Source organism: Podospora anserina, chromosome 1, assembly GCF_000226545.1.
Source record: "Podospora anserina S mat+ genomic DNA chromosome 1, supercontig 2".
Lineage (NCBI taxonomy): Eukaryota > Fungi > Ascomycota > Sordariomycetes > Sordariales > Podosporaceae > Podospora > Podospora anserina.
The window spans coordinates 833,526-858,457 of NW_001914855.1; the positions used below are offsets into that span (position 1 = coordinate 833,526).

Consider the following 24,932-nt stretch of genomic DNA (forward strand, 5'->3'; position numbering starts at 1 on the left):
GGGGGGTGGCTTAGGGGGAATGGATGTACAGGTACTACAGTGCGATGAAACCCTGGTCAGACTTCACCTGAATACCTGCAGTGCCTGCATACTGGACGGTTGGCGCTTATTTGAGTGGTGGTCATTGGAGCGGGGTACAGACCGGTTGCCTTTCGAGACCCAAGTTGGGGTTTTTGGGTTTGAAGGATGAGTTCCCTTGGTGTTGGGATGGGAGAGGAGTTGTGTGATATTTCTATTCTTATTCTTATCTTGTTTGTTTTGATTGAGAGATGTCGAATATGGGGTCGAGAACGAAAGATGATGAGCCGGTTAATGTTCTGTCGCTGGGTAAGTTCATCTACACTTCGGACTAGGGGATGAGCAGCTAATCAGTTGTGGTTTTAGATGGTGGAGGTGTACGAGGTGTTTCGTCGTTGGTGATTCTGGATCGGATTATGGAAAAGATTCAGAGGAGGGATGGGCTGGAGGAGATACCGAAGCCTTGTGACTATTTTGATATGATTGCTGGGACGAGTACAGGCGGGTGAGTATCTTTGTGATTTTGTGTAGTGACCTAGACTGACGAGCGGTTGGTTGTAGGCTTATCGCAGTCATGTTGGGGAGACTAAGGATGTCTACTACTGAGGCCTTGAAGGCATACGACGATTGTGCTGCGAGTATCTTCAACAAGAAGAACAGGAAGACGGGGCAGTGTCGGACAAGTACAAGTCCACTGCACTGAAGGAAGCTGTTCAGAAGTTGGTCAAGGAGAGGGGAATGGGGGAGATAATGAGGGACCCGAAAAATCCCAAGAAGGGAAGGTGATTGTGTGTGTGATGCCTGCGGATTCTGTTGCGACGGGGGAGACGAAGCTGGTTCGCTCTTTTCAGGGTGAGGATGATTGGGATAGTGAGATCAGGATCTGGGAGGCTTGCCGAGCGACGACTGCTGCTTCGAAATATTTCAAGCCGCAGGAGCTGGGTGCAGGTGTACGCAAGGGGTTATTCATTGACGCGGCAGTTGGCTTCAACAATCCGGCAAATTACCTTTTGAAGGAGGCGCTGGATGAGTTTGGATCTCGCCGCCGCTTTAGATGTTTGATCAGTATTGGTACGGGTACGAAATCGATTGAGACTGTGAGGGTGAAGACTGGATTCAAGAACTACACGAAGGCCTGGGGGCAGCTTCAAGGTCTTATTGGGATGGTCAAGAATGTGGCTACCGACGCGGAGACGTCACATAAGCAGATTCATGACAGGTTTTCACGCTTTCCTGGGTCGTATCATCGGTTCAATGTACCGGATGGTGCCAAGGAGGTTGAGCTGGATGAATATAAGAAGATTCCGCAGCTCAAGGCCTTGACTAGGGATTACCTCGGTGGGGATAGTGTAGGTCGACAATACCTGAGGTGGTGGAGGGCTTGGGGGCTCGTGGCAGGTTCAAGCATGGGTTGACTTTGGGCCATGCCTGTAAGAAGCAACCGACTCACAAACTAGGTCTTGTTTGGGTATGCTAACAATGTTCCAGACTCTCCGGACAGTGACCAGCTATTTCTCTCAGACAGATCCAAGGCGATGGGAATACCGAGCAGCTTCTTCATAGGGAGACAAGATGTGCTGAACAAAATCGATCAAGTGTTTTGCGAGCGCGACACAGGAGGAGTTCCAAGGAGGGAATTTCTTCTGTGGGGGATAGGAGGCGTTGGGAAAAGTGAAGTTGCCCTCAAGGCGGCAGAGAACCTGGATGGAGGGTGGGCACAGTTCCATCACTTTATGTCCCTGGGCCGGTTACTGACAAAACCAAGATTGAAATATATCTTTTACGTCGATGGGTCAGAAAGATCTACGATTATTCATTCGTACGCCGAGATTTCTAAACGATACAACCTGGGCGGTACCAATCCAGAAACAATGTTCCACATGGCACTGGAATGGACGGGGCGCTTGGCAGACGAATGGCTCTTGATTTTTGACGACTGCAACTTGAGTGAGCGCGCCGGTTTCATACCGGGCAGAGGAAAGGGCAACATCATCTACACATCACGCTTCAATGGCCTTGAGCACAACTTCCCGGCACACCTTGTCTACCACGTTGAACCTCTGGCCGAGAGGGACGCCGTTGAACTTCTTTTGGGAGCTTCTGGTCTCTTGGATGTGACATCTGATTCAGACAAGGCTGGCCCTACGGTCCCGACACGACGAGCTCCAACAGGCGAGGAAACAGCTCTGGCAAATGAAATTGTTCATGAGCTTAGCTGCATGCCTGTCTGCGTCGACAAAGCGGCTGCAGCTATCAGAGAGAGAGGAATGGAACTGGATGTATATCTCAAGGAGTTGCGTACACAAAAGGTTCGAGTCGCTACAGACCCCCGCTTCAAGGACACAAGTGTTGAGACTCAAGCAGCGTACGCAACTCTAGAGCTATCCTACGACCAGATCACAGCCATCCGTCATCGTGCCGGGAGAAGTGAAGAAGGACGCGCGGCACTCTTCGCCATGAAGGTCTTGAGCTTGTTGTCGTGCTATCACTATCAAGGATTTTCAACGGAAATTCTAACGAGGGCGGTGTTGAATCGGCGGAGTTGCAATGCCGACCTTTCTTACCCCTTGAAGCGCATTTTTCAAACCCCAGACAAAGGTTGGGATGATATGATGCAAGAGGACGGAGAAGGGGGCTGGGAGGTTCTGTTCTTTGCTCACGGGCTTCAAGTCTTGCGACGTTACTCCTTGGTCAGGCTGGCTCCTGACCGCCTCACCCTGTCCATGCATACCCTGGTTCATACTTGGGCTCAGCAAAGGATGGATCCAGAAGCTCGTGCTGAGGTTTGCTGGCTGGCAGGGGTTTTGCTCAGCGATGCAATGACACCATGCTTGATTTTGAAGAACCGGAGGTATGCTATCGGTATGGCACCTCACATCGACTGTTGTTTCGCCATCGTACCAAAGACCCGGGATACTATCCAGGAACACGATAATGCCCGTGTCCTTGGTCTCAAGCGCGGCGATGTGGTAGTTGGCCCTAAAAACATAACGTACCCAGTGGACGAGTACTACAATGCCCATCTTTTGTTCAGACTCGGGTGGTTTTACAGTGCTGTACAGCAGTTCAAACAGGCTGAATATTGCTGGAAGACCTGCCTTCGGCTTTTCAAGTATCAGGAGGATCCGTTTGGATGGGGTGCTATAAATACACTGACGCACCTGGCTACACTTTACCACGAGCATGGGTTTCTCGGCGAGGCAGAAGCGATGCATTGGGAGGCCATCGGCAGACTGGAGGCCAGAAAGCGAGAACGAGAACAGTACCTTCTGAAGGAACTAGAAAAGCGGGAGTTCGAAGAGAAGGCCAGTGTTTCAGCACCGCAACGAGGGAGATTGCTGAAGACGGCCCTCGAGAAGACTACCCCGCAGCTTTTTTCCGCCCTTTCTTCTAAGGAGATGGAAGCCAGAATATTCCAGACGTTCACTGCAACTGTCGTCAACCCTCTCGCTCGCCACAGGCCCGCAACCAACAGACGAAGTCCCATCGGAGCAGAGGTGGAAGTTCACGAGTCTACCGACACTGCTGAAGATGCTGTGGCCACTGTCAGAAAGAAAAAACGCGCTGAAGAGACGGACTCTCTTGATGATCTCGAGGCTGAAATTCTCCTCAGGCACGGAAGGCTAGCAAGGGTACTGAAAGACCAAGGCAGAAACAAGAATGCAAAGAACTTGATGAACTGGGTCGTCCAGAAATGCCAAGAGGAACTGGTCGAGGATTCCCCCGAGCTTCTGAGACTTCAGAATGAGGCGAAGGCGATGACTGAGCCAAAGGACATGGACTGGTTCAAGAGACACGTGGACATGATGAACGAATCCGACACCAACCAAAGCCTCGCCTTCTTCCAAACTGACGCGATTTACGAGCTGTTCGATCATTGGTGCTGGTCGATGTACCTCGCCGGCCGGTATTCTATGGCGATCGATATGTACAAGAAATTCATCCCTAGGGCCGTGGATGTGTATGGATATCATAACCCGAAAGTCCTGAAGATGATGCGGCAAATGGCGGAGGCGGCCTGGTCTGCCGACAGGCTGGATGATGCCGTGTTCATTGCTGAGTAATGTCTCTTGCGGGCAGAAGATGTTTACCAGCTGTCACATATGGAGGTGATACTGGCCACGGAGCTACTTGCCAAAGCCCTTGGTAAGCAACGACCTGGAAGTGACAAGGAGGCGGAGGATATGTTTCGGCTTGCTCTGAACCGGGCGCAGTCCAATCTTCCGAAGAATCACCCCGTCACTGAACGAATCAAGATAGAGTTTGATTCTTTCAAGCACCCACAGGAGCCTTCATACCTGACAGGTGCTAAGAGTCTGGAAGAGAGGTGGCTTGATCTCAAGGCTGATGTGAAGGCTCACTTTGCGGAGCTTGGGATGCTCAACGAGTACGCCTTAAGACTTCATGATTTCAAGGGCCTACAGCCATGGAGATCCGAAGAGGAGTACCAGCGAAGATTGAGCAAGTTTTCGGTGCTGGCGCGTGCTCCTGGGAAGCTATTAGGCATCAAAAAGCCGGTAATCGAAGGGCTATCCACCACCATAACGAGAAACGACCATGGAATTCAGCCTGAGGGAGGAGCCTCTCGGAAATCATCGACATCAAAGGGAAGGGTGTCGATAGGGGCGACAACGATTTCAATGCTGCGAACACGCCGATCAGAGTATAGCATAGTTTGAGGGTTCTCATTTATTTTGCATTTCACTTTATACACAGCATGGGCTCATGAGAAACACGATATCATTTTTATTGCACACAGCTCAGACCACACATTATCTGATTTACACATTATTCAAGGATCATTTTAGCGGTCCCCTTTTACACCCCCTACCAGCCCTAGTTTTATATACGGCCACAGTCTAGCCGCACTGTACGGGCTGCACCCAACCGGGCGCTTAAACATGACCTCGCCATTGGAGTGCATCGCCAAGGGCTAAGCATGCTGAGCCACCTCAGACAATAAAGGCACACAGCTAGCTCACTTTGTACAAATGTACCACGCTGCTGCCCTCAGTGAAAATGGCTTCCCAGGAAACTCAGTGTTAACACCCCATCAACTGGCACTCGGGTCTCAAACTTGAGAACGGGTTTAATGTGCGAAGCTTCCCAATGTCAACAGACGATGAAGCAATCAATCTGCTGTCTTTTGGTAAGATAAAGCATCTGTATCAGAGTGGTGAGGGTAAGAGAACTAACATCATACAGATGGCGGAGGTGTCCGAGGTGTCACATCACTGCTTATTATCCACGAAATCATGATCAAGATCAAGGAAAGACACGGATTAGCTGAAATACCCAAGCCTTGCGATGTCTTCCACATGATAGCCGGGACCAGCACGGGAGGGTGAGTACTCGATCCAGCAGGATAGTCTCTCTACAACTAACATCTGACCCAGCCTCATTGCCATCATGCTCGGCCGGCTTCGAATGTCCACCGAGGAAGCCTTACGCCAGTACGACGTCTGTGCCGAGAATATCTTCTCGTCCAAGAAGTGGGCGAACATCACAGAAAAGTTTCGTAGCACCCCGATGATAAATATTATCCAGAAACTCGTGGCGGAGAAAGACATGGGGGAAATGATGCGCGATCCTGCAAAGCCAGCAAAGGGTAAGGCGGTGGTTTGTACTATGCCGCGGAAGAGGGCGAATCCGAAGAATGTTCGGCGGATTCGCTCCTTTTCACCAGAAAAGGATAATTGGTAAGCTTTGTGCTGTTTGAAGTTTGGTTACCTGCATCGGGTGCGCTGACATTCTGGAATTGAATAGGGACAAAGAGGTGAAGATATGGGAGGCTGCCAGGGCCACAACGGCTGCTACCTTTTACTTCAAACCACAACCACTCACGGTCTCAACACCTCAGGGTGGTTCAAAAATTGAAGACTACATTGACGCTGCCTTTGGGGTTAATAACCCTACCAACGAGCTCATCAAGGAAGCGGTTGCCGAATTTGGGCCCAGTCGACGGCTTGGTTGCTTGATCAGCATTGGGACTGGGACTAAACAGGAGCGTGTAATTTCCAGAGCTGCAAGTGGGTTGAGGAACGTCTGTGATATGTGGGGGAGTATATTTGATGTCGGGATGGCCATGAAGGACATGGTTACCAATGCCGAACTCGTGCATTTCGACCTGGAAATGCGACTGAGACGAAAACCGGATGCCTACTTTCGCTTCAACGTTCCTCTTGCGGCAGACGAAGTCAGTCTGGCCCAGTATGGCAAGATAGGAAAGCTCAAATCGATGACCGCTAAATACCTCTGCGAACCGGAGGTGGTTGGCAACATTGAGAGGGCGGCTGATATTTTGGAAACCGAGAATGCTGAACACCACCTGAACCTCGGAGCCCTATGTGAGTAGAAGGAGGTTGCTCTGAAGAATTCATTGCTGACGGGAGCCATAGCTGAACCAAGCGAAACAAGGCCTGACGAAAACCTAAAAGCAAACCTGATGGGTGAGGCAAGCCGGTACTTCACGGGAAGAAACCACATCATGGGGATCCTGAATACATTCTTCTCCGATCGAGAAGACGAGACTGTTCCTCGAAGAGAGTTCTGCCTCCATGGCCTTGGCGGTGTTGGGAAAACACAGATTGCGTTGAAGGCAGCCAACATATTCCGTCATGGGGATCCCGAGCTGGGCATACCGAGGAAGCGAAGGTTCCCGCATATTCTATATGTGGACGGCACCGACAAGACAACCATCAGCCAAAGTTATGCAAGCATTGCAAGAGATGAATTTGGCATCGAGGCCAGTGGCAACTCTGACCAGTTGATGAGACAAGCTCTTCAGAAAATGGAACGGCTTGACGAGGATTGGTTTCTGATTTACGACAACTGCAACCAGGAAGACCGCCGAGAGTTGCTACCGAAGGGGGACACAGGCAATGTTCTATTCACCACGAGAAACCGGGTGGTGCGAAACCAGATGCGAGATGAATGCGTCTATGATGTCGAGGTGTTGGAGGAACTGGACGCTATCCGGCTTCTCCTGACAGCCTCGGGATCAAAATACGCTGATCTGAACGCATGGGACCAGTCAATAGGCAAGGAAATCGTCGAGGAACTTGGCTATCTGCCCCTCGCCATCGACCAGGCAGCTGCGTACATCAGAGAAGCTCCATGTCCCCTTGATGGCTACCTGGAAGTATTCCGCAAGCAAAGGGTCGAACTACTCCGAAACCCAAAGTTCAAAGGCTCGCTCGCACAGAACCAGGCCGTTTACACCACATTCGAAGCATCTTACAAAGCCATCGCCCAGCTTGAACTGCACAACAAGAACACGCTTGGTAGAAACGCCGGTCTTGCTCTCCGAGCTCTCGATCTGGTATGTTTCTGGCACAACGAGAACATTCCAGTCAAAGTTGCTTGGTGGGGAGGCGTATCCTGGAAGAATCGACTCGACATGGGCAAGGACATGCCCGCGCTGGAAGAGCACTTGGCACAACTCACCGGGGACGAAACGATGACCTGGCGGAAGTTCTTCTTCCAGTTGAGCGAATCTAGGGATGGAGAATTCCCAAGCGCCCTCGACATCCTCGAACGGTACTCAATACTTACAGTGAAGGAGCGGGAACTCGCCTCAATGCACGTCTTGGTTCACTCCTGGGCACGGGACCGGATGAAGGCTGAACACAGGGCACGACAAGCCCTTGTGTCAAAAGTCCTACTGTTGGACTCGATTGGCGACACACTCACCGCCACCTACGCACGTTCCTATCTCCATTCGATTTACCCCCATGTTCGGGCGTGTCTTGAACACTCCACATGGGGATCTAGATCCCTCCATCTACCGTACGAGCTCGTCTTGAGAGGCAAATACGCGCACATCCTCACCTTTCAGAAGCGTTTTGGTGAGGCCGAAGCCGAATACCTCGATATCATTCACTTGAGCAAATTGTCTATCGGGCCTACCACTTGGGCGGTTCAGCGGCCCCTCTGCTCTCTAGGGAAGCTCTACCATGAAATGGGTCGTTTGCGCGAAGCTGAGTTGACGTATCTCGAATGCATTGATCGCTGCATCTTGGAGAAGGAAGCAAATCGGATGGAGATAGAGGGGCGCGTAAAGGCACAACTTGCGCAACTGCGTGCCATCCCCAAGCGAAAGAAGCAGAATAAGAATGACGAATCGGACGAGGACAGACCGCCATCACCGCAGCTGAGCGAAGAGGAGATTGCCCAAGCAGCTCGCTGGTTCGTACCCGACTGGAATAGCACGGATAGCTGGCAGCTTCAGATTTCCAACATCGAAGAGAACCTTGCCAGGGTTTACTACGACCAGGCAAACACTGAAGATGATCTCATCTATTCCGCAGATCTTTTGGCCAGCGCGCTGTACCGACGAAAGAAGATACTCCACCCTGAAAACATGGAACTCTGGAGGACAGAAGATGAGTATCGAAGCAGAACCCAGCATCGGGATGTGAAGTACTGGCTGTTTCGGTTCGAAGCGGCAATGAAGACGTTCAAGTCTGAAGAGGACCAAGTCGCTTTCATTACAGGAGAATACCACGGCCGCCTTGTCCAGAATATGGCTAACAGCATGGTTGCCATGCGGCAATGTGTCAAGTATCACAAAGGCGAGGATTATTGGGCAGAAGACTTGAAGTGGATGTGGGAACAAGCCCACAAATACTACGGGACGATACTCTGGAATGGATTTATCAAGTGGTTCGGAGAGTCCGACTACAGGTGTCTCGAGGTGATGCGGCGGATGGTCAAGTGCCTCATTGGCTTGAAAAGATATGAAGAAGCTGAAGCACTCGCGAGAAGGTGCCTGGCGTCGAGCATTGTGGGCTATGGCGAATGTCACCAGCAAACGATCCTATCCCTGGAAAAATTGCACGAGGCTATTGCTTGTCGACTGGGGGGTTATGATCTCGAGTCGGTTTATGTTATCAAGGAGGCTTTTCACAGGGCAGACGCCGTTTTCGGAGTAGACCACCGGCTCACGAAACGCACAGGCAAGAAAACCACCCGCGCCATGGAGAACTACCAAGAGAATCTCTCCGACTGGGCGTCAATGAGCCAAAACATCTTGACTGATGCTCACTGGGAGTATGGGGCAATGGAAGACCAGGAGACAAGAGAGGTGCTACTCGGTGAACGCGCAAAGCACCACCTCGTATCGTACACGATACCTGACCCAAATTTCGACGCACGCCTTCGTAAGATGGCAGAAGCAAACGCAAAAGCGGTCTTGGAAGAGACGATGATGGAGGTTGAATCAGAGGTGGCTCCAACAACAACAACAACAACAACACATACTCACTCAAGACATGTTGACATAACACCAGCAGCCACAAGCGAACCACCATCGCAAAGCACTTCAAAATCACTTGGTCACCACCACAATCACGAGTCATTTGGCGAATCACAAGCGTCTACACTTTTCTCCCAAGCTCGAGAAGAGCAATACACATCTGACAGCAGCAGCGGGGATACCAAAAGAAGTGGTGTAAACGATATCAAGGGAAAGTCAGTGGCAGAATAGGTATATATACAGAGGCTTGAGGCTGGATACTAGTACACAAATGAATTAGAGGTTCTCATTCCATCGTTCACGCCTACGACTCATTCCCCTCCGTCCCCTTCTTTTGTATCGCCTGCATAAGCTCATACAACTGCCCGATTTGCTCATCTGTTCACCAAGTCAGCATTTCTCTGTAAACAAACCCCCAACAAACTCTCAAAAACAAAAACATACCACTCATCTTCTGAATCTTCCCCTCATCCAACTTCTCCCCCCTCCAAGCATCCCCCTCAACCTTCTGCGCGTACAGCTGCCACTCAGTGAGAAAGCCGATCTACTCCCAACATCAGTCTTCCATTCTCTCCTCAGACCCATCCCACATCACTCCTTGATGTTCAAGTCCCCCTTTATCTCTCCGCCCTGCTAGAAATCCTGTATCCTCAAAAAAAACAACAAAAAAAACCAGTACTCACCAAATGAACCGGATTCTCCACGCTCCTATGCGCCCTAAACTCCGCCTTGACATACTCATCCCCCAACAACCTCATCTCCGCCGGCAGGTGCTTCCTGTGCGCCCTCAGCAACCGCCGGTACAAATAAATCGGGGGCAGCAGCGCCATCGGTGTCGGTTTGAGGCTGTTGCCCGATTGCATGGCCGCTGCCATGAGCGCTCTGGCTGTTGGTCTCATTGTTTCCCTTTGTGGGTGTGCTTCAGAATGACGAGAGCGAGGTTGTACTTTATGAGGCGTCTTTCATGTTGTTGTTGATGTTGATGTTTTTCCAGTATCAAATTGCTGGTTTCTTCAACGTCGCAAAACATGATGCTGCCGAGCTGGTGGTAACGGGCCCACACAGTGTCCGTGGGTTGGGGTTTGAACGGTGCGCCGAGTGAAAAGTCAGGGGTTCAAGGGGGGTTAAGCATAAAGTCACTTCAATGTTGGGAGTCCGAGTATTCGTGAAAAGGCACCAAGACTGATCTGATACGGTCCATATTTACAAAAGAACCATGCCACCAATACTTAAACTACGCCTTCCTCGTTGTATTATTATATACACGTCCTACTACCATCCAAGTAGAGTCACCTTCTTGCTCAAACATGCCTCCTTCGCCATGTTATCACACCCCTTTCACCATCCAACCAGGACCTCCTTCCGGTCAAACACGCCTTCACCCCGACCTATCCACCGCCTCCACAATCCACTGCGCCTCTATGGCGCTCACCTTCTTCGCATAATTCTTTTGCGTATACACATGCTCCAAAAACATAACCGCCTCCTTCTTCTGCCCGTGGAGCACACTAGCCGGGTGAACAGCCACCACATGCTTCCCATGCGCCGTCACATAACTGTTATCCGGCGCCAGAATCGCCGTCTTGAGCGCAAAACCCCTCAGGAAACACTTCAATATCACAGCGGATCTCTCTGGCGTGATAGGGTAGAAAGGCTGCGGATCCGCAGGCGGATGTTCCATCATCTTTTGCCTAACACAAAGCTGCCTCAGCTGTTTCCGAATATTCATCGCTTGCTTCATATTCCTGGTGTTGATCTTCCTGTCCTTGCACCAGCGTGCTCTATCGGCGTTCTCGGCGCTGTATTTCTGGATCGTGGTCAGGTACGTGATGAGATCACCTTCTCTCCTCCGCAACTCTTTCCTGAACTCCTCGGCTTCTTCCTTGGTCTCCTCTGACTGGATCTGAAGGAAAATGTCGTCACCTGCCGTGATGCACGAGATGATGTCGATGACCTCTAGCAGGCAGTCGTATTTTGGGGTTGCTGCTGCGATCAGAACACGAGCATATGGCGGTGGGACGGGGAACATGACCATCTTGCGCCCGATATCCGTGATGGACCCATCATCTGCCAGCGCGCCGAGAATATGAAGATGGAGCAAAGCTTTTTCCACCGACTCAAATTCTGGGGGGTCCATGAGGGGAAAAGCCAGTACATCGTCAATTCCTCTCGCCTTCATCGTCAGCACAGCGTTGAGCACATCCGTCCGGAGAATTTCGGGGAGGTCTGTCTTCTCAAGCGATTCGTAAGTCTCCTCTGTGTAGAGTCTGAAACACTTTCCAGGACCTTCTCTGCCAGCACGACCAGTCCTCTGAATAGCTGAAGATTTGGAGATCGGCTTGGCCAAGAGTGATTCCATGCCCAATCGAGGTCTGTATTGCTTCACCTTCGCCTTACCACAGTCTACCACAAATCGCACACCGGGAACTGTGACTGAGGTTTCGGCGATGTTGGTAGCCAACACGATCTTCCTGGTGTTCTTGTCCTTGGTAGGTTGGAAAGCTTTGTGCTGCGCCTCCATGGAAAGCTGGCCGAAAAGAGGCAAGACCACAACCTTGGGGACGCCAGCTGGCAATGTTTCCGCATGTTCTTCGATCAAGCGCTGGGCAGCTTCAATCTCCTCTTGACCAGTGAGGAAGGCTAGGATGTCTTTCCTTCCATGTTTGTCGAAGAGGGACTCCTGCTTGTGAATCTTGAATAGTGTGCTCAGGAGGGCTTCTTGGATATCTGGGACTGGTTTTGGCGTATGCGTGATCTCAACCGGAAACTGACGGCCTTCGATCTGGAGGAAATCCACGGAAGTTTTGGGTCTTGTCGCAGGAGGGGCACATTCTTCAGACCCTTCCAGATCGACGTCGGAAAAGAACTTCTTGATGCTGCCGACATTCGCCGTAGCACTCATGATGACGATTTTGAGCGGGATGCCGCCGCGACCAGCCTTGTCGCCAGAGAGGATCTGCTTCAGAAAACCAGATAGCAGATCAACATCGACGCTACGCTCGTGAATTTCATCCACGATGATTGCACTGTACTGTCGGAGGTGCGGGTCGCGAAGAAGCTCTTGAAGCAGCATGCCTTCTGTGACATATTTGATCCTGGTGCCTTTCGGAACGCGGTGGTCGAAACGAACTGAATAGCCAACAATGCCGTCCGAAAGTGGGCCGTGTCTCTCCGTGTCCTTCTTCTTCCCTGGGATGTTGGCCTCCTTGGCCACGCGGTGCGCCAAGGTGGTTGCAGCGACTCGACGTGGTTGCGTGACTGCGATCATACCTCCCACAGCCATTTCCTGCACGCCCCCATCTCCCTTGATTTTGGCCTTCTTCCTTTGACACCAGTCCTCTTGGATCAGAAATTGAGGCACTTGGGTACTCTTTCCGGAACCCGTCTCACCGACAAGAACCAAGACATCGTTTTGACGCAGCCTTTGTCGAATATCATCTTGCCGTGACCAAAGCGGGAGTGCTTGACGAGCGTCGAAATATTTTGGGTTGCCGACTAGTTTCAAACGCCCGCCTGCCTTGGGGTCTTTGCTTGTTGTCGATATTCCTTCCTTTGAGTCTGAGAGGCCCTCATTTAATGTCGACACGCCCTCTTTTGCTAGTGTGAGGGCGTCAGTTGAAGATTGCGAGGCCTCAAGCTTGGGCCTTTTCGTTAAATAACCACTCAAGTCGAGGATTTTCCCCCCCACACGAATACCGTCGCCGTCGTTTTTCCTTTTCTTGGCCATTTTGTCGAGTGATTTGAGGTTGTCTGGGAGAGGTTCAAGACACAAGAGTTGTGAGACTAAGATTTCTGAAGTGGTCGAACGTGATGTGATTGGCCAGACAGCTGGAGTAGGTGGGGCACCCAGTTCCGTTCTTGATGCCAAATAGATTTGAAAATTACAGTGTTATGCTTCTATGAAGGCCTTTTCAACATGGAGACATGAGAAAATTTGAACAGCACCAACAATACTTGAGAACCCGAAAAAGCATTCTGTGTTGCAACCTTAACCCAACCCCGATCATCAATAAGTGCAAGACAATATCGCATACCTGAAAACAACGTCAAGACAAATTCAGAACGAGGGTTTATGCTGCCCATCATACTTTTCGCCGGGGCTCCTTTTTTAACTGCTTACATACTGCAAATTTTGTCGGACAGGATCACTGTCTTGGTTTTACTGTGCGATTGGCGTCAATAGTCACAAGGGGTCAAGATGTAAAGTCGTACACACACTTAGATGAAGCCAGCGAGGCAGGCTTCCCGGATGTCATGATTTGATACCCCGAATACAAACACTCGAAGCCTAAACTGGGTTCTATGATGATTGCTCAGATATTAAAGATGCCAGGTTGTGAAAGTATTGAATGATCATACATCAAGTGAAGTTTCATCCAAGCCAAACGCCATGAGAAATGGAAAACCACAACCAGAAGCAATGTACGTCTTGGTCTTATGTACGTTCAGACTCCAAGCTGGCAGAAATGCAACATGATAACTGGAATCACATATAAAATCACAAATTAACCAGACCGAAAACGTGAAACAAACATCATTTAGCAGAGACTACAAGGAAAACTAAACCCGAAATATAAGCATCAGGCAACATAAACTATGCATGAGCCAACTGCATTTTAGGGAGAGTATTCCGCTTTCATGCGATTGTTCTGCGCACGAACTTTGTCCTTGGCAGCATCGGACTATCAAATTTTGTTAGCATGTTGATACATTCATCATAAGGAAATCGTCGACTCACCTTCACCGTTAGCCTGGTCACCTGGTTGATCTGTGCATCCGTCCGCACACTGAATCCCTTGGCCAGCATATTCATAGTCGAGACACTCAGTGCAATCTCTGTCATATCATCATCAATCTGATTGTTGAGTTCCTCTTGCTCTCCGTCATTATCCTCAAAGGCCCACTTTGAGCGATCGGCTTTGTTAAAGCCTAGGGTTGGCCGTCCCACTTGAGCAGTGGCGGCCTCCAGCTCTCGCTTCCGCAAAGCCTGCTCCTCCCGGAGCGCATCTCTATCAATCTCCCTCTCTCGCTCAGACTGAGCCTTCCTCGCTGAACGCTCGGCAAGCTTTCCTTTGCTATTTGCGGCCAAGTTGAAGAGTGACGAGTTGGCAGCGTCCAGATTGTCGAGGTGTGCGTGCGCCAAGCGAGCCTGATGCTCTGCAACTTTGAGTTAGCATCGAGCACGAGTAAACTATAACGACATAGAACTGGAAAGCTTACTTGATTCATCGAGTTGCTGCTCAACCTTGTTGAGAATAGCCTCATCTCTGTCATACATCTGGTGCATGCCCACCATACGCTCCACTCCTTCAGCAGCCTTCAGCCGGGCGCGAGCTGAGCTCTGGGCTGTCTCTTGAATGGTGTGGATGATTTCTCCCTTTTTGGTTTCTGCCTCGTAATCATCCTTCTCTTCCGCCGTCATGTTCTCATAATTGTCGGGAATCTCTGGACGAGGAGGTGGTGCCATTGCCGAATAGGGATCTCTCTGTTGACGCCCATCGAACAGGGGGTTTGGTTCACTCAAACCACCGTATCCTCCTTGTCTCGGGGGGGGAGCCTGAACGTTGTTGTTCTGGCCATAGCCGGCAGCATTATCGTATCTGTTGCCGCCATATCCGCTGGGGGCGCCAGGCCGATCATTCCCATATCCTATCGAAGGGCTGGATGCAGCCGAATCATATCTCTTCTTGTTGTCTGTAAAGGCGGCATCATTCTGAGCGGAGTAAGGCGGTGGGGCGGAGCTTCCAGGACGAGGACCAGATGGTAAGCCGCCGCCGTAGCCACCGGGACGAGGACCGGACGGCAGTCCTGAAGGGACTCCGCGATTTCCGCCGTATGCAGGAGCGGACGAGTATGTGTCGCTGGACGGCGGTTGTTGCGCATAAGGGTTCACAGGTGTCTCGTTGGGCTTGTCTTTATCCGACTTGCTGCGGAATATAGAGCTGAACTTGCCCATGATGGGATGCTGTGAATGGTTTAGTACGATAAACAAGACAAAAGGTTGAGTCGTCTGATGACAACGAGATGGTAAAACAGGTGTTGACAAGATGAAAAGGAAGGAAAGTATGTGATGTTAGGTGTTCAGGGGGCGTTTTGGCGTAAAGACCCCCTAACAGCTGGCGGGGCTTTGGGTGGAGCTCTGCGGCGGCGGGACGGTGGGATCCAGACGAGCTTGTGTCTTGAGACTGTTCCAGGCTGTGACCTATTCGGTAAAAGAGGAAAGCCCCTGCCTCGCAATGCTGACGACCACTTGCTTGACCGCAGTTAAGCAATTGGGGGTCGCTGTCCTAATCAACCGCCGGATCGTGACCGCCATGCAGCCACTTGGCGCTCCGCCACCAGGGATGATGCTTCAAAAGAAGGCTTCTGGAAATCCATTTTCAGCTTGTTTCTTTTCTTACCTTGTCAACCGCAGACTCCATCTTGACTTCGTGTTCATCGTCTGTTTCTTGGTCTCCTTTGAAACAGCCTGACTTCCACTCTTCCTGCGAATCTGTCAACCCTGAAAATTGCGGCCCTTCGAGTTTCTCAGGGTCCTGTATCTCGCTGGATTGATGCAGGTCCAGTGGTGGGGGGCGCCGATGTTGCGACTGGTCCACTGCCATCTTGGCTTCGGGCTGGGGGTTTCGTCCGCTCCTATCGCTGTCGCTGGGGGGTTTGCTGGAATTGCTGGAATCACTGCACAGTGGTTCGCTGGAATAACTGAAATCGCTGCCTCGTGGCGAGAGGGGCTCCAGCTGGAGTTCTTTGATCAGCGAAGGATCCATGATGGCTCTAGATTGACGATTGACTGTTCATGGAACAAGCTGAGCGAAGTGGCTTCTCAATACAATGAAAGCCGTTCATTGAGAGAGGGTGGTGGCTTGCAAGAACAACTAAAAGTCTATCTGATAAGAAGAAAATACGACAGTACCTCAATTCAGGCGCCTTTTGCGCCTGAACAAAGGTACTGCCGTAATACGAAGCTAACGGAGAACAGGCCTTGTAACCTGGTCTCTGTTGCTGGCGACTGCCCAGTCACAGCGCGAATGCCATCCCAGGCCGCTTGCTCATTGACTGCACTTGGACCTTACATAAGTTCCCCAAATCTTGATGTGTCACTTTCGTCGGTGTGAGAGTCACCTTTTTTTTTTGTTGACGACAAATTCAAGGTGTTTGATAAGAACACCTGAATTGATTCATCCCCTCCCACTGTTGACAGTACACCGAGTCACGAGTATCTTTATAACCCATTATCAAAATGTTTTCTTCTATTTAGATCGCCGTGATTCCCTTGCAGGCGCAGTCGAGTCCTCGTCCTTCAAGCCCTTTGCCTTAACATTGACCTGAAGCACGCATCTTCCGAGTTCAAGATGACACCACGAATACACCTACACCTACACCGAATATATTTACTAGAAATGTCGATCAACCATACAATAGCATATCTACTCACCTAAGCACGCCTAACTCGCAGCATTTCACAACAGCCACCTACAGATCTTACAAGGAATCGCCCCTAAAACCCAGCTCGAATGTCTGTCTTTACTTTCGACCCTCTAGGGTCCGATCCAGCACGAGCGTCCTCTCCATGGCTTAAACCAACCGATCCTCACAAGAAGTCTAGTCTCGCTGCGGATCATCCGCCAACGCGGAAAGGAACCATTGGGTCAGGCCTCTTATCAGACTACGGCGTCACCAAACTGGAGCCAGAGCCGCAAGAAGGCCCAACCGAGTACAAACTGCACCTCCTGCTGAGGTCTCGGAGGAGATATGAGCATATCAGCACCGCAACACGAATATCTGGCTCCATCAACCGCCCTTCAGTCGAATCCAGAACTTCCAAGCCAGCACCAGCCCTCCCAGGCTGTTCCACCACTGCACAAACTCGACAGGACCGCCTCGAGCACCTCACTACTCAGCTCCTATGGAGGCTGCAACAGTCATGTCCGTATCACTCTGGAACTGCCACCACAGTCCCGGTGATACCGCAGCTCCCTGACGAGAACTTCGTTCGGGACGCCCCGATCAAGCTGGGAAAACTGTTGCCGGGCCTGGAAGCTTCGAGAGGAGCTCTGTACGAGATCGGAGTTGCAGATGACGGCACGCTTGCTGGTCTCACCAAGGATGAGCTTGACGAAAGTCTCAACACACTTCGCATCATGGCTGCCAGCTTGGGATGCAACATGGAGGTGCTCCGCAAGGTTGCGGTTGGTGACTGCGAATGGATTGACTCATCCGACTCTGAAGAAGGGTCGTGCTCAGGACCAAAAGGTCAACGGCGACAGGCCAGGTTGTGGGTGGCCGAGGCCCTGGTTACACCCAATCTTCGACCTAGAGATGCCAGTCATACAGGTGCGGCACGGTCAACCGGGCTCCCTGACCCGACACACGGCCCGCTATCTACGGACCAGCTGCGTGTCACACTTACAGGGCCGACGACCTCTGGAAAATCAACACTTCTCGGCGCTCTCTCGACCGGGACGCTGGATAATGGGCGTGGGAAAAGTCGGCTTGGGTTGCTCAAGCACCTGCATGAGGTGGCCTCGGGTATCACGTCGTCTGTCACTCAGGAGCTTGTGGGATATGATGGTGACAGGATTGTCCACTATGGCCATCAAGAAGTTGAGTCCTGGATTGACATTCACAACTACACCAAATCAGGGCGGCTTGTCTATCTGGTGGACTCTGCAGGACACCCAAAATACCGGCGTACTATTCTTCGAGGCATTGTAGGATGGGCACCGCACTGGACTCTTCTCTGCATAGCAGCCAACAGTTACGACATCCCCACGCTTGTTGAGCCCGCAGCGGATGCCTATGGCCCCGAACAGAGCATGGAATTGGCATCAGCCCACCTCGACCTTTGTCTACGGCTTCGGCTTCCCTTGGTTGTGGTTATGACAAAACTGGATTTGGCAAGCGTAACCATCAAGAAAACTCTCAGCAGGATCTTGTCAAGCATCAAAAAGGCCGGCCGAGTCCCCATGTTAATCAAAAGTGGACCAGCAGGGCATACCGACCTCAGCATTGTCTCGGATCAAGACGCAGCTCTCATCAAAGACGTTGCGGAAGCGCTTCGTACAAACGACGACCCATCGGCCATCGTCCCTATCGTCCTCACCAGCGCAGTAGACGGCCGAGGAATCGGCACACTCCACGCCTTACTCCGGAGCCTACCTGTCCCCCCTACCCCAACGTCGCACGACTACATCGGTGCAGCCTTGAACCCGGAACAGCCCGCCTGCCTGTTCCACGTCGAAGATAAATACAGCCTCCCCGCCTCCTGCGCTCTTGCCACCAGCGACGCGGATCAGCAAACCGATCTAGGAACGGTAGTCGCGGGGTATCTAAGGTTTGGCAGCCTGTCGATCGGGGACAAGATCGTGGTTGGCCCTTTTCCTTCCGAGGATGCTGCCGGCTCACCACCGCGTGACCAGTCCCCGGCGGGAAGTTATGGGCTTTCTTTGTCGCATCCGTCGTCTAATGAACTGAACCGGATCGCTGCTAGGAATGCGGTTTCTGCTTCGGCGATTAAAGGGGAGTGGCACACTGCGAGTATTGTGAGCATACATAACTTGAGGCTGCCGGTGCAGACGCTTGAGGCGGGGCAGGTTGGGTCTATTGGGATTATTTTTGATCAGGTCAGGGGTGAGGATGGCGGGGTTCCTATGGGGACGCCGAGGTTGAGGAAGGGGATGGTGTTGGCGGTGCCGAGCCAGCATATGGTTTCTTCTGGGCTGTCGCTTCAGGCTGTTAGTGGGTTGACGGCGGTGTTTGACGGTGATAATGCTTCTGTTAGCGAGCTGACGGTGGGGAGTTTGGTGAATATCTATGTTGCTAGTGTGAGGACCGCGGCGAGGGTGTCACGGGTGTCGAGAGTGCAAGCTCCAGGAAGGAGAGACAAGGGGAGGTCGCCAACGGATGATATGGATGACGTATTTGGCCTAGGGGGAGATGACAACGCCGCTCAGCAAGGGCAGTCGGAGGTGAGGGTTGGGGTTGAGAATGGGGAGGTGGAGGTTCAGCTGGATTTGATGAATACACGGGAGTGGGTTGAGCTTGGGAGTAAGATTTTGGTGCTGGAGGGGAGGAATAGGGATCGGTCGGGACTGGAGGGGTTCGTAGGGAAGGTGGTTGAGATTTCGGAGTGATGTAGGAGATGGGGGAGGGGGTTAGCTGAGATTTTGGATATTCGTGTCGGGCTATCTGGTTTTTTGGCTTGCTTGTTTTGGATGATGATTTGGGTTTTCTTTTTTGGAGGAGAGATGATTGGTATGGCAGATTTGGTTACTATATATGTCTAGAGTAGTGTATACATTTATATTGTTGTTGTTTTGAGATTTCATTTTCCAGCCGTTGGCGAGGAGGATTGTGGTTCACAAGAACTAGAAGCAGACACCACATTTTCATAGTTTGGATATATCATAGATGAATTAAAACTATAAAAAACATGATGACTTTCTCACCCATATACCAGTTTAACCTAGCGCAAGAAGCCAGATAAGAAAGTTGTGTAAGTGCCTGGGAAAAGAGAGGTTAAAAAGGCCAAAAACATACAACACCGAGGATTCCCCAGTGGTCACCCACCTGAGTACTAGTTCGGCGTTCAGTTATTTGACGAGGGCAGAGCGGACGGGATGCCGTATTTTCAACTGACTATGGTCGTATGTGATGGTTGACGTTGAAACCAACCATTATAACTTCCGAAAGTCTTGTGGTGCTGGGTTCTGAACGTAGTAGAAGCTATCACGGCTTTCGGGACCGTGGGGGGCGATGAAAACGGTTCGAGAAAACTCCCTATAGTAGGAAGAAAATAAACGTGTTGCATCATAACACCTACCTATTTATTGCCTTTGACTTTCCTTTATATATATATCCACTCGAGACTCGAGCAGCAGCAATCTGACAAAAGCAAAACCATCATCAGAGCCTTGATTCCCAAATGGGAGAAAACACATACACGCACACACACACACATACACACACACACACACACATATACACACACACACACACACACACACACACATATACACACACATACACACACCCTGACAAAAAAAAGCTCACCAGCCTACACAGAAGTGTAGACCAGCTACGAGAAACCTTGTTCTTACCTTGCTTGACGACTGCTCGACTCCCCACATATGCGAGCAACGCCGATGGCAGTGGGGCAGTACAGCAAGAGAACAATCTTTTTTCTCCCCCGCTCGCTCGAGGAATTGAACTCCAGTGCTATGCCACAGTCAATCAGATGTAGGCAAGAGAATTTTTGACCCCCCTTCTTGTGGCCGGGAGGAGAAGGGAAAAGGCGGGTTTATATAGCTCTCTGTTGCCAAGCGGAATGGAAACTGGCAACACATTGTACTCAAGGTATATACAGCTCTGCATATATACACCTAGGGTTGACAGCCACGTCTACTCATGAGCAGCAACCCTCTCCCCCACCCAAGCCCTCAGCTCCTCGGGTCCCATTGTCACCCTCTTCCTCGACCCAGTAACAGCAGACATGTCAACACTGAGAGATTTACCCTCCACCTCTGAAGCCCCAATAGTAACCACCACACTCACTCCCGCACTAACAGCCTCTGCCTTCTTGACAGCAATCGGTCTCGCGCTGGTATCAAGATCAACCGCAAAATGCGTCGGAGTAACATCCCCATCCGCGATCCCCAACAACCTCTCCCTCACCCGAGTAGCCCACTCCACCACCGGCTCGGTATCATTCAAAGTAATAATCTTGATCTGATTTGGGTTCAACCACAACGGGTACTTCCCATCATAGTGCTCAATCAACAACGCCATCAACCTCTCCACAGACCCCAGCACCGCCCGGTGTATCATCACCGGTCTCACCGGCCCAAAGCTCGCCAGCAACTCCGGGTCAGTAGTCGTCTCCCCCTTTTGTTCCAGCTCCGGCGCGGGAGCGATATACTCCAACTCAAACCTCTTAGGCAGCTGAAAATCAAGTTGTATCGTCGCAGTCTGGTGCTCCTTCCCATGACTATCCCTCAAGACAATATCAATCTTTGGTCCATAAAACGCCCCATCTCCCTCATTAACCGTCCAGTCCGTCCCGCTCTTGTCCAACGCCCTTTTCAAGGCATTCTCTGCATTTTCCCAATCTTCCAGTGAACCAATGTATTGTTCTGGTCGGGTAGACAACGCCAACCGATACGGCCCCAATCCAAGGGTGGCATAAGTATGCTTGACAAACTCCAGCGACTTTTTAATCTCCTCCTCTATTTGAACGGGACGACAGAAAATATGCCCATCATCCTGGTGGAACCTCCTCACACGAGTGAGGCCGGTGAGGGAGCCCGTGTTTTCGTTTCGGTGGAGAGGGGAGAAGTCGGCGTAGCGGATGGGGAGGTCGCGAAAGGAGCGTTTCTGACTGGAAAAGATGAGGCAGTGGCCGGGGCAGTTCATGGGTTTGAGGCCGTATTCGCGGTCGGTTTCTTCGGTTTCTTCCGGGGATGCGTGGCGGGCGCCGGTGACGGTGTACATGTCCTGGGCATAGTTTTCGAGGTGGCCCGACTTGGCCCAGAGGTCTTTTTTGTAGATGAGGGGGGTGATTACTTCTTCGAAGCCGTAGCGGACGTATTGGTTGCGGAGGAAGGAGACGAGGCGGTTGAAGATGCGGGTGCCCGAGGGGAGGAAGAAGGCGGAGCCGGGGGAGTAGATGGAGGTGGTGAAGAGTTTTTGGTGGAGGCCGAGGGTTCGGTGGTCTGGGGGTGTTTTTTCTGGTGCTGGTGGTGGTGGTGGTGGTGTTTTCTTGGATGGTTTGTTGGATGGTGGGGTGGTGGTTTGGCTGGCAGCGGGGGTGGTAGCTTCACATGTCGAGCAGCTTCGGAGCTGGAGCTGGAGCTGGAGCTGTCGGGTGGGTAGTGGTGCTTTTTGTGATGGTCTGAGGTTCCTCGTTAGGGAATGGGTTGGCCATCTGGCTACCCTCTGTGGAAGCATCTTGCCGGCCGGGCGACCGTTTTACTCCAACAAGGCTTTGACGTCGTCTCGACTTCTGCTCACTCGACGATGGAACAATTCGATATGCCCAGATTGGCGCTTGGGTTTTCGAGATGCACAGGCCACCTCGTCGATCACGGTGGACAACTGGCGGCGGGCCATTCCTCTATTGGCTAGCCCACCCCCCGGAAGCTAGGGATTTATGGGGATGCTACAGGGGTGACCTGGCGTGGCAGTGGAGAAGCGAGACAGCCCATCCATCCAAATGATGCTCCCCCACATCCGAGCAACAACAACATCCTCTTGCTTCAACACTACCTGTTGCATTGGGCACCTAACTGCATTTTTTGCCCCGATTACAGTACCACCATGTTCGTTCTAGTTTTTTAGTTTTCTTGAAACCTACATATAACAATCATTGTTTACTGGCATCAAAGCGCCCGTCGTTATCCTCTTGGTTCTGCTGTTGCCTTGTCGTGACTCACTTATTAACCACGCTATCGTTCCCCTTCTGATTTGAAGCAATATCGGGTAGCGACAGACTACCGAATCATCCCTGCTCCCGAGTGACGTACATATAGGCCTGCCACGTCGCGTCTGCCTTTTAATTATTTTTCTTCCCCTCCAGGCGACACCGCGTTTGTTCCCCTCGCCCAACGCGACAAACAATCATGGCCATCACTCGAAAGCAGGAGCGCGAGGGTTCGTACCGACCTGAAAGTTCATGGCGTATGGTGGAGGGCAGCGAGACGGGCAGCTTTGCCTACGACGAAGAGATTGTTCCCTCCAACAGCGACCCTTCCAACTCGTTTGATTCACAGCCTGTCAGCATTGGAGCCTCGCAGCCATGGAGCATTGGTGGCTCGCAGGACGAGAGCATCGAGACATATCTCAGCAAAGCCGAGAACGATGAGCAATTTATCCTCAAGTCGCCCTTTCGCCCGTCGGTGCCACAATCTGTGAGGCATTCCTCGAAGGAACAACACCGTGAACCAGGGCCCGAGTTTGTCATGCCCAAGGTTGAGGTCGAGAGTCCAACTGAAGAGGGGGGCAGCGCCTGGTCCTCGTCAACTATTAAATCTCCAAAGAGACCAACACCACCACCCGGGCTACGGAAGCGTCTTGGCATGGTCAAGGAAAGTCCTAGAGTTCGAGGCCGACGACAAAGTATGAGACAGTCAGGGGAACTGGAACGCCCCGTCCCGAATGATGGCATTCTCGGTTCAGTATTCTCCTGGATGCTTGACGTGATTGGGCTTGCGTTTTGGGCCATCAAGTATCCAATCGGTTTCCTGCTGGCCGTCTATGTTTTATCTGGCACCACAATCATCGCCAAGAACATGGTCACCAAGTCGCTCGCAGTGTCTCTTTCACCGCTGTGCCGACTCCCTGGTGTCTCTTACCTGAACGTACCTTTTTGCGGACCCAACAAGTCTGAAGACGACAAGCCCGCAAACGTCGACTTTGACAGCTTGGTCGACGCCCAAAGCCTTCTGGAGCAGGTACTGGAAAGGACCGTGGAAGGCGTCACGCTCCCACTCGACATCAAGCGTTCCGAAGCCTCCATTCGCGATTTGCGCACCATCGTCCGGCACAGCAACCTCAAGGGGAAGCAAGAGCTCGTTCTTGAATTTGACGGCTACATTGACACTGTTCGTTCGGTTGTCCACGAGCTCAGCAGCTTCAACGTCCACGTTGGGTCTACCGTTGACTCGGTCATCAGCATGAACCGCTGGACAGCCCGCCAGCTCGACACCTTGGAGGGAGACAATGTCCTCAAACCTAGGATTGAGAACAACGACCCCTGGCTCAGCCAAATGGTTGAGTGGGTTTTGTCTCCTTTCCAACCTGTGGTCTTTACGGAAGACCATCTGAAGGATACCTACCTCCGCCACGCCTCCCACGTCCAAGACAGAATCGCCAGCCTCATTCTCGAAGCTCAGACCGTCTTGTCGTCTCTTACCAAGGCGGAGGACCACCTTGAAATCATCCATGAGGTCGCCTACCGCAGCACAGAGGAGGTCAAGACCTCGCGTCAAGATATCTTGTACACGCTCTGGACTCTGGTCGGGGCGAATAATCAGAAACTAAAGGACTTCAAGTCGCAGTTGAGTGTTCTTGGTCAAATTGAGACGCAGAGGTTAAAGGCGGTGAAGCAGGTTACGGGGCTGGTGTCGGATCTGATCAAGATTCAGGCTGAGATTCAGGGGTTGAGGGATGATGTTTCGGCGGCGGAGCTGGTGCCGAGCGTGCCGTTGAGTGTGCACATTGCGACGATTAACAGTGGGGTTGAGAGGTTGGATAGTGCGCGGGCGAGGTTGAAGGCTATTGAGGCGGAGAGGGTTAGGGAGGTGGTGGGGCGGGGGAGGGAGGGGGGGGAGAAGTTGATTGATAGTAAGAGGTGGTGAGGGGGGAGTGGGTGAGAGGGATGGGTTTTTGGACTTGGTCGGTTTGGGAGGGGGCGGCGTCGGTTGGGTTATTATGGGTAAAGGGATATGGGGGGATATGGGATGGGATTTTTGGAATTGAAGACCTCCCAGAGGATCGGGATAGGGGGATTCAGAACAGAAACATATGGGATGGAATTTTGGATGGTATGATAGGAGAGGGAGGGGATATAACAGATACCCGAAATTTATTGTGGCTTGTTTGTAACTTTTTGGGTAGCATGTTTTCTAGTTTTGCTTGTGGTTAGTTTAAGGGAACATGGCGA

The 24,932-nt window shown here is 51.6% G+C and overlaps 8 protein-coding genes across 8 annotated transcripts, besides 1 other annotated feature; 4 read left to right on the forward strand and 4 right to left on the reverse strand.

Moving 5' to 3' along the window:
- Window positions 1-434: 434 nt before the first annotated feature.
- PODANS_1_11370 (uncharacterized protein) lies at window positions 435-4,082 on the forward strand (the record flags this gene model as incomplete). Its single annotated transcript, XM_001908767.1, has 5 exons — window positions 435-523; window positions 580-647; window positions 692-800; window positions 890-1,365; window positions 1,507-4,082. The coding sequence occupies 5 exons, from the start codon at window positions 435-437 to the stop codon at window positions 4,080-4,082; spliced, it is 3,318 nt and encodes a 1,105-aa protein (XP_001908802.1).
- A 1,045-nt stretch (window positions 4,083-5,127) lies between these two features.
- PODANS_1_11380 (uncharacterized protein) lies at window positions 5,128-9,505 on the forward strand (the record flags this gene model as incomplete). Its single annotated transcript, XM_001908768.1, has 5 exons — window positions 5,128-5,167; window positions 5,224-5,362; window positions 5,415-5,717; window positions 5,785-6,365; window positions 6,417-9,505. The coding sequence occupies 5 exons, from the start codon at window positions 5,128-5,130 to the stop codon at window positions 9,503-9,505; spliced, it is 4,152 nt and encodes a 1,383-aa protein (XP_001908803.1).
- Window positions 9,506-9,578: 73 nt separating this feature from the next.
- Window positions 9,579-10,173, reverse strand: PODANS_1_11390 (uncharacterized protein; the record flags this gene model as incomplete). Its single annotated transcript, XM_001908769.1, has 3 exons — window positions 9,579-9,652; window positions 9,719-9,818; window positions 9,958-10,173. The coding sequence occupies 3 exons, from the start codon at window positions 10,171-10,173 to the stop codon at window positions 9,579-9,581; spliced, it is 390 nt and encodes a 129-aa protein (XP_001908804.1).
- Window positions 10,174-10,652: 479 nt separating this feature from the next.
- Window positions 10,653-13,001, reverse strand: PODANS_1_11400 (uncharacterized protein; the record flags this gene model as incomplete). Its single annotated transcript, XM_001908770.1, has 1 exon — window positions 10,653-13,001. The coding sequence occupies one exon, from the start codon at window positions 12,999-13,001 to the stop codon at window positions 10,653-10,655; it is 2,349 nt and encodes a 782-aa protein (XP_001908805.1).
- Window positions 13,002-13,890: 889 nt separating this feature from the next.
- On the reverse strand, window positions 13,891-15,230 carry PODANS_1_11410 (uncharacterized protein; the record flags this gene model as incomplete). The annotated part of the gene is made up of 3 exons (XM_001908771.1): window positions 13,891-13,956; window positions 14,013-14,431; window positions 14,495-15,230. 3 exons carry the CDS (start codon window positions 15,228-15,230, stop codon window positions 13,891-13,893), a joined length of 1,221 nt encoding a protein of 406 aa, XP_001908806.1.
- A 1,558-nt stretch (window positions 15,231-16,788) lies between these two features.
- PODANS_1_11420 (uncharacterized protein) lies at window positions 16,789-19,407 on the forward strand (the record flags this gene model as incomplete). The annotated part of the gene is made up of 1 exon (XM_001908772.1): window positions 16,789-19,407. One exon carries the CDS (start codon window positions 16,789-16,791, stop codon window positions 19,405-19,407), a length of 2,619 nt encoding a protein of 872 aa, XP_001908807.1.
- Window positions 19,408-19,802: 395 nt separating this feature from the next.
- Window positions 19,803-19,933: a sequence feature (rRNA 5S).
- Window positions 19,934-20,674: 741 nt separating this feature from the next.
- PODANS_1_11430 (uncharacterized protein) lies at window positions 20,675-22,219 on the reverse strand (the record flags this gene model as incomplete). The annotated part of the gene is made up of 1 exon (XM_001908773.1): window positions 20,675-22,219. One exon carries the CDS (start codon window positions 22,217-22,219, stop codon window positions 20,675-20,677), a length of 1,545 nt encoding a protein of 514 aa, XP_001908808.1.
- A 671-nt stretch (window positions 22,220-22,890) lies between these two features.
- On the forward strand, window positions 22,891-24,627 carry PODANS_1_11440 (uncharacterized protein; the record flags this gene model as incomplete). The annotated part of the gene is made up of 1 exon (XM_001908774.1): window positions 22,891-24,627. The coding sequence occupies one exon, from the start codon at window positions 22,891-22,893 to the stop codon at window positions 24,625-24,627; it is 1,737 nt and encodes a 578-aa protein (XP_001908809.1).
- Window positions 24,628-24,932: the final 305 nt, after the last annotated feature.